General features: G+C 39.2%; 1 protein-coding gene across 3 annotated transcripts in view; it reads left to right on the plus strand.

The window, feature by feature from the left end:
* AMBRA1 (autophagy and beclin 1 regulator 1) overlaps positions 1-17,112 on the plus strand; it is a 127,369-nt gene that overhangs the window by 32,767 nt on the left and 77,490 nt on the right. For 2 of the 3 annotated variants that reach the window (XM_063398468.1, XM_063398470.1), the window contains 3 exons: positions 62-148; positions 4,462-4,644; positions 16,566-16,649. In XM_063398468.1, the coding sequence (XP_063254538.1) occupies positions 62-148; positions 4,462-4,644; positions 16,566-16,649 (354 nt within the window). The remainder of the gene's footprint in view (positions 1-61; positions 149-4,461; positions 4,645-16,565; positions 16,650-17,112) is intronic. The other variant, XM_063398469.1, reaches the window with a different exon arrangement.

Consider the following 17,112-nt stretch of genomic DNA (forward strand, 5'->3'; position numbering starts at 1 on the left):
CACTTATAGAAGAGATGTTCCTGAATGGTCTTTGACGTTGTAATTTGTTTTTCCTTTCCAGGAGGTTGCTGGAGTCTTCCCTCATTTCATTATCTCGCTACGATGGAGCAGGATCCCGGGAACATCCAATCTACCCAGATCCAGCCAGGTAAGATCTAAATGCAGGCTAAAGGCATTGAAGTTTTGTATGCAAACGCATAACTTCAGTATAACTCACTGAAACCTCTGGCAATGGTTCTAATATTGGGCTTATCTCCTTCTTAATGACTTGCCATGGGGAAAGAAAGCAAAACAAGTGAGCAGATGCTGTTAAGTCTGGGGGGAAATGAGGAAAACAGGAAGGAATTATTGTTGAAATAAACGCATAAGAATTCATGAAATCATTTGGGATGGAGAACACTAGGTGGCAAACAGGTCCAACAGTAAATGAGCTATATCAATATATTAAAAATCTCTTTTGAAGAAAAATGAATTAAAAAACCAAATAGTCTATTCAGGAGAAAGAACGAATGCAGTAAAGGCAATTAGGAGCTGGTGTGAGGAGACAACATGCTTGGAAGCATGAATTGTCTCCATAAATGTATCTGGAGAAGAGAGAGCATAGCCAGAAGGTTATGTATACTTAACTAAGAACAAAATACTGACAATTATTTTTGAAGAGTCATGAATCATTGACATTAGACATAGAAACACCTGTAGTGCTGCTTAATCTTCAAAAGAAGTGGGAGTGTTTCAGAGGACTAGAAAAAGCAAATGTGGCAGTTATCAAAAATGGAAAGAAATGATCTTTGCAGTTTCTATTTAGTTTATTAAGAAAGCAACAGATGGGATAATGTGACCCAAAGACTCTGTCAGAAGAAATGATAGAATCGTGAACAGCGAGCAGCTTTGGAAACTTTCAAAGAATAAATCATGACAAATAAGCCTTCTTTAGATGGGTTTAGGAAACCTATGAATGAGGAAATTTAGTAAGTGTAAAACATACCTGATTTAGCCTTTTGGGGAACCTCTTGCATAGCTGCATGAATTGAAGGCTACTAGAATTATCATAAAGAAGAGTACAAGAATACCACTGAAAATTAAGTCTTGAGTTGCTGAAGGAGTTTTGTTGTTTTGTGAGGACTTGGGGGACAGGGATTTTGTTTTCTTCATCATTAACCACAAAATCTGCATATTTATACAGATGCTACTTTTAAGTACAAGTTCTGACGTAAAAGACTGCTTTGCACACTGGCCAGATGATGTAATTGTGTTGGTAAATAACTCCTTGCCAGCTGTCTCTGTAGATCAAGCCTTGTAGAGATGAAACCTTATATTTGACTTTTTTCCATTTATTGTAAAAAGTTGCCATATAAGGATAATTCAGAGGTTTAGGGATGATGTAAACATAAGTGTAGTGAAGTGAAAGCAGGGTGGAGTGTGCAGCCTTTGTATACAATCCTTGGGAAATCAACCTAGGTGACTGCTGAAGGTCTTGGCAACTGCGTGTCAGAAATGCTGATAAATGTAAAAGCTTCTAAATGGCAGTTGGTTAAATAGCAGGTAAAAGGATTGATTTACCTGGAAAGATGAAAATTATATTCTGCAAATGTTAGTTTAAAGGTATTACTGCGTTCAGCTTAATTTTTGAATGCCAAAAGCTGCTATATTGCTGGAAGCGCACCATTCCTTGTTTCTGGAATGCCTTGTCCAGGCAGACTGATAGAGCAGAAATTTTAAGAACTGATTCTAGCTCTCTGGGAGCTGCCTTTTAAGAAAGAAAAGGAGGGCCTGCTTAGGTATCTGAATTTTTTCTTCCCCTTCTGTCAAATGTCTGCTATGATGAAGCTCAGTAAAATGTATGAAAAGGGATCAATGCCTGAGACATTTCTTAGCATAAGGGACATGGTCAAAAATATTTTTCTACTTGAATCCATTTTAGAACTGATACAGTGCCCTTCATGTGACAATTCAGGTGGTTTTAGGTTGTGGTAGAAGCTATAGGAGCTTGAGTTTCTAAGGAGCCTTGGAAGAAAAGTCCAGTTTCAAAACTCTTCTAAGAGGGTTGGTTTGCTCCAGTAAATATTGCTGTCCTTTTCAGAGGATGAGATTCATAGAGGCATGATCAGTACCAGCTGGAAGTTTGAGCAGGAGAGGATTGGAGTCTTCATCCATAAACCTTACTGGTGTGCTGGGCTAGTTGGATATTTTTAACTGTCCTTTTAACTAGTTAGAAATTTGAAAAGTGATTAAGAAGAGTGTTACTGCATTTTGAAGGGATTTTTGTGGTAGTACCATAAGTTCCAAATGTAAAGTTGTCTTTGAGAAGTTGAATAACAAGGTGGAAAAGTGAAACAAAGGTGGAAGAAACACATAAACACAGACATATATAGATGTTTATTAATAGATATAGATGTGTTTTTAATGTATATTAAATATGTGTACCTCCTTAAGACCAAGCTGTCGCCAATGGAGTCTTTTTTTAAAGAGTACATAAACTACATGATCTGAAAAATTTATTTTTAAGAGCATGTGTATGTTGTTTCTGCATTTGCTGTCTGTAATGGTGCTATATTTGAATAACCTAGGTCAGCAGTGAGGCGGGGAGAATATTTTTTTAAGTTTTCTCAGATTTAGACTGAATATTTTGATGTAGACTGCAGCAGTATTTCTCAGTGGCCTTGCTGAACTTCACTAAGGTCAGCTTGGCTCTTCTGTCACTCTCCACAGTTTCCATATGTACTAGGCTCAGAAAAGAATCTGCAGAAGAATCAAATTAAACTGTCATCAGAGAACACCTATAGTAATGTTGTTTTAAAATAGAAACATTCAGTTAGAATTATATGCTCCCGGACTGCATATATAAAGCATCACAGGGTGTTTGTTGGATATATCTCTAGAAAAAAAAATTTAAGCAGCTAGAAAGTATTTTATCCCTTACACCTTTCTCTCTGTGTATCAGGCTTAAGCTTCTTGTGTTGCCTTTGGAGATCTTCTTCACTGTACACAGCATGTGCTGTCAGGAAGCTGAATCTGGCATCTTGTCATTGGTTATGGCCACTCTTTATTACCTACTCTTTCTTCTGACAAGCATCACCGTGTTTTTTCTTCGGGTGTCTTGCATAATTTTAGAAGACTGCTAAAAACATTCTTCATATTCTTCTGTAAAATTTTCCCATGGTGTCATAGTAGGAAAAAGAAAAGTTTCAGTGGCTACACTGCTGAGCTGCTGAGACCACTGTTCATGTTTTCCAGTGTCTGTTTCCATGTTCCTCTTTTTTTTCTCTGTACATGTTACACTGTGGATTTAATTTTAGACATGCACAAAGGCTTTGGCTTATGGGAAAGCCCAGAGGAGAGAACAGCTCCTTATTTATCAATGTGCATCTGTAATGCTTTGCTTTTTTTATTTGGCCTATTAAGTCTTTTGGGGAGTAGAGAGAAGTGATGCTTTTGTCCGGCAAAGCCTTCTTCTTTATGTAAGCTTGAACAGGTTTAACTCATCAAACAGTGCATAAAAGATACAGGAGGATCAAGCTGATTGTGCTTCTCTTACCCTTTGATGCTTATTGGCTTAAGTTTTTACATCCCTGAACCTGTAGTCTGTCTCCTAAAGTTGTCGTCCTCCCAAATTAGAATTCCAGTCTAACCAAGTAAGGCTAATGAAAGGATAAATCAAGCATCTGAGGTGTCTGGGTTTTAACACTAGGTGTGTCACAGAAATCAGGTGTGGGGAGCTGTGGATATACACAGGCTAGGCAAAAGAGAGTATGTGTTTGCCTGTCTCAGGAGAGTAATACTGGTGTGTGATAGCTGATGCAAATAAACGCTAGGTTATGCATGAGAGAGAATTAAGAGTTAATTACAGGAAAAAGATTTCCTTTCAGGTTAGATGCAAGGCTTTTAAAGCTCCACTTAACATATACCTAGTGGATCTGCTGAAATTGCAACTATATAAAATCCCTACCATTTAGATTACCAAGTAGTTAAAGATGTGAAACCTTTTTTTCTCCTGCATGATATTCCGTGGTACACCCTAAATACTATCAAAACAACAGCACCTTCCTTCCATGTTTATTTGAACAGCGCTGCTGTTTGGCATTGCAGGCAGAGTTCACATTGGGACTGGCTTGGTTCTTGTAAGTGATGCTTGCTGAGCTTACTTGAATGAACTGGTAATAAATGAAGCAGTGAGCTCCAGAGAGTCCTGAGAAGCAAATTTCTCTGTTCTGTGGATGAGCTTTTTGTCTGTAGGTACTGTGTGATGCTTCTGTTTGTGAAGGGGATCACACAGGAGTATAGCATATAAAGGGAAAACTACTTCTCCTTGCTTTCTTTATTTACTCTGTCTTATGGATAAAACGCAGACAATCTTGTGATAGGCTGTTACCGGCCTGGCACTTGGAGTTCAAAAGGAAAATTAGGACTGCCTGTCATTCTATCCTTATGTAAGGAGTATTTGTGTATCTTTTTTCTGCTCAGGTTGTCTCCTGCTGCATATTACGCTCAGAGGATGATCCAGTATCTTTCCCGGAGGGACAGCATTCGACAGCGCTCGATGCGATATCAGCAAAACCGTCTCCGCTCGTCCTCCTCCTCTGCTTCCAATTCAGAGAACTCAAGCCCATCTGTGGAGGGAAATGATCTGGAATTTGAAGATTTCGAGTAAGTGTGTGTGCTGCCTGGCCCTCTTGCTTGCGTCTGTTGTCAGCACAGGGCTGCTTTCTGGTTCCCCACTGTTTATCAACCACAGATACCCTAGGCTTCTTGTAAGAACAGGTTAAGTAATTCAATCAATGATTAGAGTATTGATTACTTAAAATAGGTCTTGTCATTTGTGTTACGAAAATTAAGAATGTTGTAGGCTACCTTCAATGCATTAGGGTATCTCAACCACATTTAGAAGACTGGTTAAATAAAGAAAATGAGAATCTTTTTCTCCAGTGGAGCAGATGGGGAACCAAGAGTTTGCTAGAGTTGTCAAATCTTGAGACAAAAAGGAGTCACTAAGAGGCTTTGCAAGACTTAGTTATTTGGTCTAAGGCCATAGGAGACAAACATGTCCTGTTGCTTTTTCTTGCTCTGTCTCTGTAGCTTTGTCAAATTAGCTGACATTCCTGGGATTGGGTTTGTTTGGTTGGTTGAGGATTTTTTAAAAATTTGGTGATTGTGAATCTATGATAAGGCTTAGTTTCCTGTAAAGAGCTAAAAAGGCCTCATGTGTCAGACTGAGGAATGGATCTGCATCCAAACCTCAGAAGAATATTCCTGTTAGCCATTGTGCTTCCTTCTGAGTGGTTCTGCTGATAAACTTTTAAAGTGTGTCCTCCAGCATCTGCTTTTGGACATCCAGTGATGTCCAGTGTAATCCCAGCAAAAAAAAAATTACTGGAAACCCCTTCTAAAAAAGGTAGAGTATAGTAATGTATTCTTTAGATGGCATGTAGTCTAAAAGCTCAGGAATTTAGATCAAAATCCATTTTAGCAGCAAAGAGAATATAACCTTTCTAGCCTGTCTTCAGTAATTTCCTTTAAAATATGGGATTTTCCCTGAGTAGCTTCAAGTATTTCACTGAATTTTCCCCCATTTGTGTATACTGCAATGAAAGCATAGGCTAATTCTGAGCATGGTTGTAGAAGCAGTCTATGGTTGTAGTGTAGTAGGGAGGTGTGTTTGATGGGAGCTGTGAGCTCCTCAAAAAATCTGGGTTTTCATGTTGCAGCTACCAGCAAAGGATGCTGTCAACTTCCCTACTCTTTTAATTTGCATTCACTTGCTGCAGTGGCACAAACTTGAGAAGACATATTGTTAAAGCTCCATGTCCTTTGTGACAAGGTGAAGTCCCTTTATGAAGGACTAGTCACACTAGCTATTCCCAAAAGCAAGATACTACTCCTTTTCTAACTTTCAAGTGATGGTAGACTATTTTTTTCTTAGGAAGTCTTTCTGTGAAGCTGTCATTTCATGCTCCAGCAATTGAATATTCTGAAGTTCAGAGTGAGAGAATGCCTTTCCCTCTCATTGTGGCTTTGTTTGTGTAAAATTTAAAGGAGGGCAGATAAGCTATTAGGCAGTGACTCTTCTGCATTTTCTCAAGCATCTTTGTGCTTGAGAGCAGAAATGAGGTTGAGGTCTGGAAGAGCAGAAATACGGTGGCTCCTGGGCCTCTTTTTGTGAAGTGAGTGTGTTTCAAGCATAGACCTTTCTATTTCCATTATTCCATTTTATTTGTCGGGGCAGCTTGTTCTGCTGGAGCAGTGAAAGACGGTATGTTCTTCGTTCACAGAGCCAGGCTGTGGAAAAATGTGTTCCCCTGCAGATAATGTTCACTCAGTAAGCACCCAGTCAGGGAAGCAATTCAATCAGCAATACTCAGGTTGTCTTTCATTTCATACTGAGTAAAAAGAAGTGTTTATTCCTTAATGTGCAGTGCATGAATTTGCTGAATATTTCATATCGAATTCTGCTATGTGCCTTCAAGACCTGCTGTCTTTTTACTTCTCTGCTTCATTATTTCTCTTGGCTGATTAGAGAGGGCTGCTGTGCAGGGGTCCTTAGAGCTGGAATGTCTCGTGACTCATTTGATTTCTTCTGCTGAGACTTCACAATTAAATGTCTTAGAGAGTTCTTGCTTCTCCTTTTGGCTCCTGTATCCCTCCTTCCTTGCTTGTTCACCTGTGCAGTCATGTATTACTTCACAGATATTTTTTCTTGCTGTGGTTTAGATGCTCTGACTTCCCTGTGTCTCCAGATTTGATACAGGGAAGGTTGTTGCTGCTGTGTCTAGCTGTCTGCAGCTCATGCTTTTCTCCTGAAATGCAGGGAACTTTTTTTTCCATAAAAGCCAGAAAATTGCCTTGGTACTTTATCTTTCTAATCTGGTTAATATAATTGGTAAATAATCTCTTTTCGTTTCCCCGAGATTAGGAGAAGGATGTAAGGGACATTAAGCACCAGTTGGTTTTACTATGCAAAAAGCACTGGACAAGGATCCTGTGCTTGTGTGGGATGCCTGGGAGACAAGCCTTCCTCTGCTTTCATATTTTGTGGGATTTAGAGGGTTTTTTTCTCCTCAAAAATTAGTTTTGTCTTTTTCAGTTTTGTTTACCTAATGGCCTAGTAAGGGGCATGAAAAACTTGGCCTATGCACTGTTTGTGTGCTCATGACCTCTAAATTTAAGTTAAAGCCTCTCCCGTGTCTCAGTCAAAGGTGAATTAATTCATAAATACATTTAGTTTGTGATGACGATAGAAGCAGCGTTGGTATAAGAATCTGAAGTAGTGTTTTTATAGCTGTTAGTAATATCCTTCTTTTACACCAGCTTTTATGGACAGGAGAGGAGGAGACACTCTGTACCTGTGTTTTTCAGTCTAATGAGATGTTCTCTCTCTACATGTGCTCCCTGTGTTTAACCTGTCACTGTTGTCATCTTGCTGCTTATTGAATGCAACTGTCAACTGTAAACTTAGTCATGTCTTCATAAAAGCATTTAATACAGTTTGTAATATATATACAGATTGTAATATTAGGTTATTACCAGATAGATTGATATGAGTGGGTTTTAAGGTTTGCTTTAGTAGAATCCTAAGCTAAAATGAAAAGGTTCCTGAGTTATGGAATAAGAACCTCTGAATGAAGAGTGACATCACTTTAGCCTTCCAGCATAACTAGTAAAAATAGATTCTTTAGAGACAAATTACACACCTTGGACTTTCTAATTTCAAGTCCTTATTTGAGTATCTTATGTTTGCATCCCATAGTAAATCTAGATTTTTAAAGCTATTTTCTTTTGACTTTTTCAAGATTTTTGATTTGGTCTCTTCTATAGACTTTCCTTAGTCTAGAACAGCTCGCTGTTGTTGAAGGCTGTGGCTGATGCTTCTAGGACTCCTTGGATAGTGCAGTCTCATTTCTTTCATTTGTAATTTTGAATTTGTCACCATAATCAGAATGTGAAGGTGTTTCTGTAAGTGAATTTTGGCCATCTGTATCCCTTTTTGTCTGCAGTAACTATGGGAACAAATACATAAATACAGGTTTGTTTCATCTGTCAGACTGAAAAGCAGATATATAGGACAGTGCACCAGCTCTGAAAGCCTGAGTCAAACCCTTCACTTTAGTTCAAAAAAGGCTTTCAAGCTAAGGCTAAAGGTGTGACTGTGGCTGACTCCTCTGTCCACTTTTGAGAGTGGGCTGCCTGACAGAATCAAGATACGAGGGAGCTTGGAGACTGTACTGTTTCCATGTCTGCAGCTTTTCCCTGTTCTGTTTTATCCTTTTTTCCTTCATCGTAGGAGGGTTTGTGCTGGTGTGGATCCACTCAGTTGTGCCATTGTCACAGACAGGAAGGTCTTCATTGTGTCTCTATAACAAGATGGGTTTTACCTCACAGGCCTGAAGTCTTGTTTTAGTGCTTCATCTGTTTAATTTCCTTTGAGACACCACGAGCATTCAGACACAAAATTTGAGAACTGTTGGCACTGTTTTACTGAAGACCCTAATGAACCTTCTAGTTTTTTTGAAAGCAGCCTCTTGCTTTGCAAAGATGATTAATCACATAGGGAAAGCTTACAAGATTCAGAGCGATGTTATTTGGCTTTATTTGTCACTTTAAAATCCTTTTGTTTAAGGCATGTTCTGAACCAAGAGTTGTGGTTTCTCAGATGGGCATCTTGCATGGGTCTCCTAGTAAGTGCATAACATACATGAGTATCTGTCATACTTGCCTGCTGCCATTTTTAGTTGCTTTATTGACGCCGTCTTGGCAAGAACTGCCAAATCTAAATTCTTCCAACAGCTTCTTGTCTTGAAAGGTTCTAAGATCGCAACCTGCCAGCCAATTGCCACTGTGTTAAAGCTGCAAGTCTTACTTCCAGTGTCCTGTATGTAATTTTTATTCATTTTGGAGAATAGTGTGGTAGATCCTTTTTGGCCTCTTCTATAGGTGAAGTGTTTGGTTTGGGAGTCTGGTTTGTGTTGTAGTGCTGCACTTCAAGTGGGCATGCTGGTTTAACTTCTTGTATTAAGAAGAAAAGTGCATGTCCGATTAGACATTTTTATGATATCCAGGAAATCACCCTTCTTTTCAAAAGTCTTCCTTTAAGGTATAATTTGTTGTTGGCTTCTTTAGGAGCCTTGACTGGGGCACTGATACTTGACAATATGAATTAGTAACTTTCTGGATGGAGTTGTGTCTGAACTGACATGATGCAGTGGGAGAGAAAAGGGAAGACAATGGCTGTGGCAATGTGGTTACTCAGTAGGGTATGTTTGGGTGGTAGGTTTGGTTTTGGATTCCATTCTCTGTATTGTTCCTCAAGTGGAACAGTAGAAGTGAGTTTTGAGAAGGGATTTGTGTCATGATGAGAATAAACATGTGGTTTGCTTGATGGCTGAGACAGAAAGTTTGAGTGAAGGGAAAGGCTGGAGATTGCCAGTTACTGAAATAACTTCTTCTTTACCCTTGTGACGAAAGTCCACGCGTGTGTTTAAATCCAGTCTCTGCCTTTTTAGTCTGGCTCTGTGTCACTGTTTGCTGGAGACACTGTGCAATGGGAGTACTAACCTGCAGCAGTGCAATCAATTCACTGTACACCTTCTGACTTCCCTTAGCACACCAAATACTGAAAGCATTCGGATAGAACTTGGACTCTTTTTGTAAAGTCTTGAGCTTTACTGCCCTCCTTCGCAGCTGTCCACCGTGCAGTCATGTATTTTAGAGTGTTTTTTCTTTTTCCTTTCTGACAACCTTGAATTTCTTGAAAAAAGAGAAACTTCTGCAAATAGTAGCCAGGTTTTCTTGGCAGGAGAAAGGAGAGATTGGAACGATTAAAGCATTTTTGTGACACTTTAAATAAGCGTAGTGCTTTTGATCTACAGCTCCAAAATGCTGAGACAAGCTCTGTCATTGTGGAGAGAGAAGCATGAGGAATCCCAGAGGTAACAAAAGACCCCGCTGTTAGGGGTCTGTAGGTTAAGGTGACACCTTAACCTTGAATGAATAGGATGCCAAGTGTTAAGCACTCACAGGACACAGTGAAGGTGCATCAGAGAGATGACTTGATCAGTGGTAGCCCTTTGTTGTAGACGTAGTGGTATCAAATCCAAACTACAAGATTTCTAAAGCAATTAGGCTGGGGTTTTTCATTTTTCTCCTTGCCATCCTGATGTTTACATCTGAAGTTAACAAAAGACATATAGGAGATGGGAGAATCTCAATAGGCTCTTCATGTCACGCAAGTGCTGACGGAAAAGGATTTTTAGGATCCATGACAGCTCAGTATACTGCAGAAAATGTAGACTTTTTTCCTGGAAGTCTTAGGTGGGACAGTTTATCTTTCTTGAGCATCTACAAGTAACATTGTTGCTAGCAATTTCCTATTTGAGTTCACGTAAAGCAGGATCGCTGTTTGTTGTAAGTACCTGCCTTTGTCTTTCTTCCTGGAGCTCCTTTACCTGTTTTTGTGCTTTTCTCATCTGCCATTGTTTCTTGCCTCATATGGTACTGCATCATTGTTTTTGATGAAGATAGGCCTTTTCAAAACTGGCTTTCAAAGCAGATGCAAATATGTGTAACTTGGTGGCCAATTTCTGGTTTGTTTTTTTTTCTTCTCTGCTAGAGGTTTCTGAAGCAGTTACCACTGGGATGTCACTTCCAGATACACAGCAATTTATGTTAACTGTATTCATCATCTTAAACACAGTTTCAGGCTAAGAAAGCTACAAGTGCTGGATGAATGGGAGTGATACTGAATCTAGTCTTTGAACTTAATTTTTCAAGGATTAGTTAGAGTGTTAATTTGTCTTGTGATCTACTCATGGTAGCCTGCAGCTTTACTTTCCCTATTCTTTTAATCCTTATCTTTTGTTAGAGTCTTTTATATTACCCTTTTCTTGGTCATAGTGTCTGGTAATGCTGCATCAATGCAGTGAACAGGCAGTAACTGTTTCCTTGCAGCAGTATTGCAGGGTTTTGCTAACCTCTCCAGCATAATGTTGCTTTACCATTGTCACATTCCAGCAAGGCAAGTGTCTTCACCACTATCAGGGTGGTGAAAGAGTGTGTGGTGAAAGGTAGCAGGTGCCAGAAAATCTCTGGTCATACTCCAAACTGTTGGTTGCCTGAGTCTGTAGAAACAGTGTTGATGTCAAGATGGTACCTCTGAGTTTTTCTGCCAAATCCAAACTCTCTCTATTGCTTTCCTTTTGCTTTTATTTTGTGTCTGTGCATCTCAGAAGTCAAACTAGGTCACCTAGTAGGTGAAGTCTGGTGTTAATGAGAGTAATTAGGAAGCAAGCTGTTACTGATTTGTTGCTGGCCATGCAAAGCAGGTAGTGGTCTGCATTCTTGAGGATTTCAGGAACTTATGGTTTCAGTTTAGTTTCCTTTGGAAACACAACAGTGCAATATATATTTTTTAAAAAGAGACAAAAATTGATGTCTCTCTAGCTTTGGCTACTGATGTTTCTGCTTTCTAATGATTCACTGTAGCTATGAAGTACATCAGTCTTATTCTGAAACAACGTCATTAATTTGTGAGCCCACCACACAGTGAGGTGATTAAAATAGAAATAACTGGATCATGAACCTAGAAAAGAGTGCTGCATTCTAGTTCCAAATCAGTCTTTCTCTGAAGCAGTTAATCCTTGGCATTTTACAGGCAAGTACTGCTATTTCTGTTGACCTCTCATAGTTGGTGCTTTTTTGAAACTCTTGATCTTCTGAAGTGCCATTTTTAATCTTGTAAATACATTTTCCCCTGAACAGTGCTCTGAGAGGCAATCATGGCTGGGTTTTTTTTTCTCTCAGGTCAGCAGAGCCATTAGTAACTCAGCAGTCTGTTGTTTTAGAGGAAGTTATAGCTGATAAATAGATACACATTTTCTCTGGGGTTCCTTAAAAAAAGCTCCTAGTGAGAGGTTGGCATTTCAGCCTTCAGAAGACCACAGGATGATGGAAAGGCTTGGGTGACTTCCCTAAATTCTTTATCAATTACTGTGTTAAAAATCTACTCTAGTTCCTGTCTCTCCAGCTGGTCACTATCACTCTTTGTAGTTTCTCTACTATTTTTATTCTTCAGTTGTTTTTGGCTTCCAGTGTTATGCTCAGGATTTTGCTCCACAGTCATATATTTAGTGCTAGGAAAGTCTTTTTGGGTAACAAATGCTTTTTTTTTCCTTGTTTTTCTTGTTTCTTCTTGTTTCCTTCAGTTCTGCCTTAAGTACTTCTCCTTCAGTAATGGTCATATCCTTCAAAGATAGGTGTATAAATGTATAACTTTTATTTTTACCGGAATATGTTTGTTCTTTTAGATATACTTTAAAAGAACCATGTGGTAATAGTTTTAATGTCTGTGGATGTCAATATTTGTACCCTTTTTATAGAACCTGTGCTCCTGACTTCCTTCTTTGTATCTACTTGTGGAATTAACTCTCTGCTTAGATAAGTTAGTTGTCTTTAATCTTTAACATAATCCCTCTTTAGAGGACTTGCAGTCAGACGTGGTAACCTCCTCTGAGCTCTTGATAGGGCCTTTGGGCTGCTCCTGCCCTCCATCCCATCTCCTCTGAGGTAACCTACTGCAATTAGGAACAAAAAAATGTAGCAAGTCAGTACAGATAGTTCACATTTTCTCAACACTTCAAACTTTTTTTCTGCTCCTTGAAGATGGTGCAACTTCCAGTGTCAACCTTTAAGGAAAATAGTAGGAGCCACTCAAACAATTATTTAGCATTTCTATTGTATGTGAGTGTCTAACCTCTGCAATACAAATTGATTTAGCATTTAAATTGGATTGCACAAAACATGATAAAATGCTGAAAATATGAAACAATTGGCTTGGTGTGACATAATTTGATTCTTTGAACTTACATGGCTTACTGGTGCTGGCTTTGGTAATTAAATGGCTTTTCAAAATGGTCATTGTTGACCTAATTCTGTTGGCAGTGTAGTCAGTGGGAGTTTTAATATTGACTACAATGGGAACAGTTAGACCAACAGATTGCATTAGAAATCCCATGCTGTGTGTTTAATTTCACTTCCTGATACAACAGTCTCTAAATATTAAAGTGAATCCTTGCCAAGACAGAAAAGCAGAATATGGCACTTTTTTTGTCCTTACTGTCTTCTGTATCCACTGTTATTAATGCAGGAGCCAAGTTACCAGATGAAAAAGAATTCCTTTTTCTCCAAACTTTAGGATGCAAAATTTTGTATCACTTTCTCTATTTTCAAAGCTGGCATTGCTGGTCCATTAAATTTACATTGATCAATTATTGGTCAATTTTTCTCTCAACAGGCAAAACAGAAGAAAAATCCAAGGGGATTTGACTGTCTATCCAATTTAGGATAAACTTGCATCCTTCTTATGCCCTATTAAATGTCCATAATTCTCCTGAATGTTTCAGAATTGCTTTCTTTTCATGCTCCATTGTAGGATAGTGTTAATACTATTTCGCCCCTACCAACTTTAATTCTCCACATCACTGTTTTGATTTGTCCCACCATGTATCTGAATAAATGATGAATAACCTGAATTTTGAGCCAGACCTTACAAGTTATTTTGACCATTTGTTGGTTATTGCAGTTTTCCTGGTGAGACAAATTAGTCTGTTAATAACTAGAGTATTATGTTTCCCTTGTCACCTTGCTGTGGTTTATTTCATTTACTTTAGCAAGGTTATTGAGTTGCTTTATAGAAGAGGCTTTTTTAATGTAGACACATACACTGACGGATTTGCTTTCCACTTCTGCAGGTAATATTAATTAAACTATCCACTGTGAATCATTAGCTAATGAATCTGTGGGTAGTTGACACTAAATAGAAAGTAGAGCATTAGATCTTCATCAATACTTTAGGGAGCCTTGGAAACTTCTCATTTCTTGCTGGAGTGTTTCACACAGTGTGCTAACATCTGCTTTCCTCCCTTTGTCAAAAGGCTGTATGTGGTACAGAAATAACACAAAGTGCCACTCATTTTCACTGATCTGTAGGGTGTTTTTTATTTTCCTTTTTAGAGGATGCAGAAATAATCTTCAGCTGGCACCAGGATAATATCAGCTGTTCTAGCTTTCCAATACTAGACTAGATACTCTTGCTTGTAGTTGTTGAGCATGGGAGTTTAGATATAAATGACTCTATAAATTAGTAATTCAGAGTAATGTTTAGTAATAGTCTTCTTTACCCCAGGGTAGTGTATCTTAGACTTCTAGTTACAGTAAATAGGAATTCTAGCATTCTTGAAGGATATCTGCTGTTTCTTACTTCTTGCAGTCTGAGTTATAGGGCAGGTGGCCATTGGGATGTGGGTTTTAATTTTTTTTTAGGGGATGTTAAAAATATATACCTTTCTTTTGAATTAGAAGAGGCTGTCTCTGTCATGGTGAAAGGTGAAAAAAACCCTGCCTAGTCTATATTTTTTCCCTTTTAGGCATTTTTCTGTATTGTGTGCATATTGTGTACACAGTAAATAAATAGGGAAGTACAGGATAGACTTCCCACATCAGAAAGTTGCCTTGGTTAGAAAATGTGTCTGAAAATGTTTTTGTGGATTCTAAGACCTGTGGCTAGTGGCAGTTAAAAAATCTTGAACAATTAGTTTGTCTAGGTCTCGTGATTTAGTCTGTCCTTTTATCTTTTGCCCTTTTATCTCCTTTTGTTTGCTGGAGCTAATTCCTCATTCCTTTTGAAACCTGCTGCAGAGATTCTCTTCAGCTGGAGAGTTCTGTAGAGTGTAGTCCTGCTGTTGTTCCTCTTGCTGATATTTGTCCATTTCAAAGGTATCTTCCAGTTCTAGTAAATGTCCAAAGCAAATGAAAACCCTGAAAACGGTTTTGTTGTTTTTGTCCCAGGGTTGCATATTAGTGTTGTTTCAAAAGCTGCTACATGGAGGTTTTTAAAAAGTATTTGTCTTCTGCTAGCTCTTCCTGTGTGTGGAAAGATCTGGAACATGACACTTCTTTTTCCTTTGGCCTTTTCTCTTTAGCAATAAGAGTTGATATGTCAGCATTCAAGTTTGCAGGATTCCTTCTGTTATTGATCTGCATCTTAATTGGCTGCATGCCTGTGATAAAAGAACAGCAGTAGCTTTTACATTTCTGATCTCAGGAACCCTGCTGGTTACACAAAATCCTGAGGGTGATGTGTGGCTTTGGCTGTGAACTGCAAATGCTGCATCTACAGTGGGAGGAGAAATGGAAGCTTTAAGCTTGGATTTAGATTTGATTTTGGTGAAAAAGCTTGAAATGCTAACGAGCTTTGCAGAAGAACCTCTGCTTTTGTGTTCCTGGGTTCCTCAAGCGTGTGGGAAACAGCCACGTAATAGACTTTCTTCTCAGCCCACGTTTCTTGCTCACTGACTTTAAAAAAGCAAAACGAAAAATAATTATAAAATGCACAGATTGCTGGAGTGGGTTAGAAATGTGCTGCTAGTGTGTTGCATAAGGAATATTTAGCTTCCTGGTGATTTCAAGGCTCTGCAAGTAATATTCTCCCCACAACTGCTTGGGAAGGAGACAGGGCTGCAATTACAGATGGGAATTTGGAATCCAGGGAGAACAGACTTGTTACTTGTGCAAGGTCATACAGAGAGTAAATTTCTGAACAGACAAGAAAGCACTGTCAAGGTCTCTTTCAGAACTCCAGAGTCACTAATGGAGTCTCATTATTTTCCTTACAGTTTTAGTGCTGTATAATTACACGTCCCCTTGTGGCCTAGGAATGCAGTATCAGGAATTTTGCGTGGTGGGGATTCTGAAGGTCCTCCAGTTTGACTTCCTGCTTGTTGTACAGCTGTCATTACCAAAATCAGAGTGGGCCACCCGTGAGTTTGTCTAGCTCCTGCCTTGAGACTTAAAAAGGTAGCAGCTTTGCAGCCTCTCTGTGAAACCTGTTCGGTGTTGCACTGCCCTCCTGGGGAAGCACCTTCCTGTGTCTGCTGTAGGACAATGGATGCTGGATCCTTTCCCCTCATTCCCCAAGGCCCAGATGTTTATTGTGAATCAGAATGAGATGTTGTTAAGGAGGTGCACTTTTGTCTGATACCACCTAATATTTCTGATTCTGACTGGAAAAGCTTATGAAAAGTGAGATAGTTTTAAGATCTGATGGCACTTAAACTGGACCTTCAGGGAAGGAACAGAAAAGAATAGTCTGCAGATTACTCTCTTTTGCCTGCACTTCTGGGAATGAAAATATGAACTTTAACAGATCTCTTTGACTAACCAAAGGTTCTTCTCAGGAGTGAGGTGAGCTTGCCTTTTGCTCTCCTGGTCAAAATTCCAAGGTTTTTCTTTCATTTCCTCAGGTGCTGACATTGATTCATTGACTCTGTGGTTTTGTTGATACTTTTGAGACATTGTCAAACAGTGAAAAAAGAGGACTTTAAGGTTACCCTTATATAAAACTGCCAAGAGGATTTGGCCCAGTTAGTTGTATAAATTTGGAACACTGGAAACATAAGAACCATATGAATCTCTATAGCATACTCAGGTTGACTAGGTGATGTCACTGTTGTTCTGTTTCTTCAGAAAATACTTCTATTACATAGTATATTTAGTGTACAATAATTTTCTTCCTTTTGCTGAAGGGACAATGGAGACCGATCGAGGCACCGAGCTCCCCGGAATGCCCGCATGTCTGCACCGTCGCTGGGGCGCTTTGTCCCGAGGTAAGGCATCTGTGTGGAAGAGCAAAAGGTGTGGAAATCCTGGAGATAGCAGTTGCAGTACACCTCTCTGGTGCTTTTAGTGGATTCATTTTCTTGCACAGGGCTTCTTTATCCTTGGTTTGCAGTTTCTGGGACTCCTGGGATGGCATGTTAGTATGAGCAGCTCATCCTGGGGCATTTGAAAGACAGCAGGGTCTTGGTGCTTTTTACTCACAGGTTGAGGTCATAGTGTGGAGGCAGAATAGGAGGAGAAAAGAATCTGATCAGAGATTCTCAGCACAATGTGCTGGTTTGAGGTTAGGAAACTATTGTGGGAGGTAGAAGATTTGTTTAGTGCTGATCTTTGCAGCCACATTGATCAGAGGAGGATCTAATCTGTAATTTACTTTTTGTTTGAAGCAGGGAAGTGGTTGGCTAAGCAGAGGATTCCAGCCTTCCCTCTACTGTAGTCTGCTGGAATGTA

This window comes from Prinia subflava, chromosome 5, assembly GCF_021018805.1.
Source record: "Prinia subflava isolate CZ2003 ecotype Zambia chromosome 5, Cam_Psub_1.2, whole genome shotgun sequence".
NCBI lineage: Eukaryota > Metazoa > Chordata > Aves > Passeriformes > Cisticolidae > Prinia > Prinia subflava.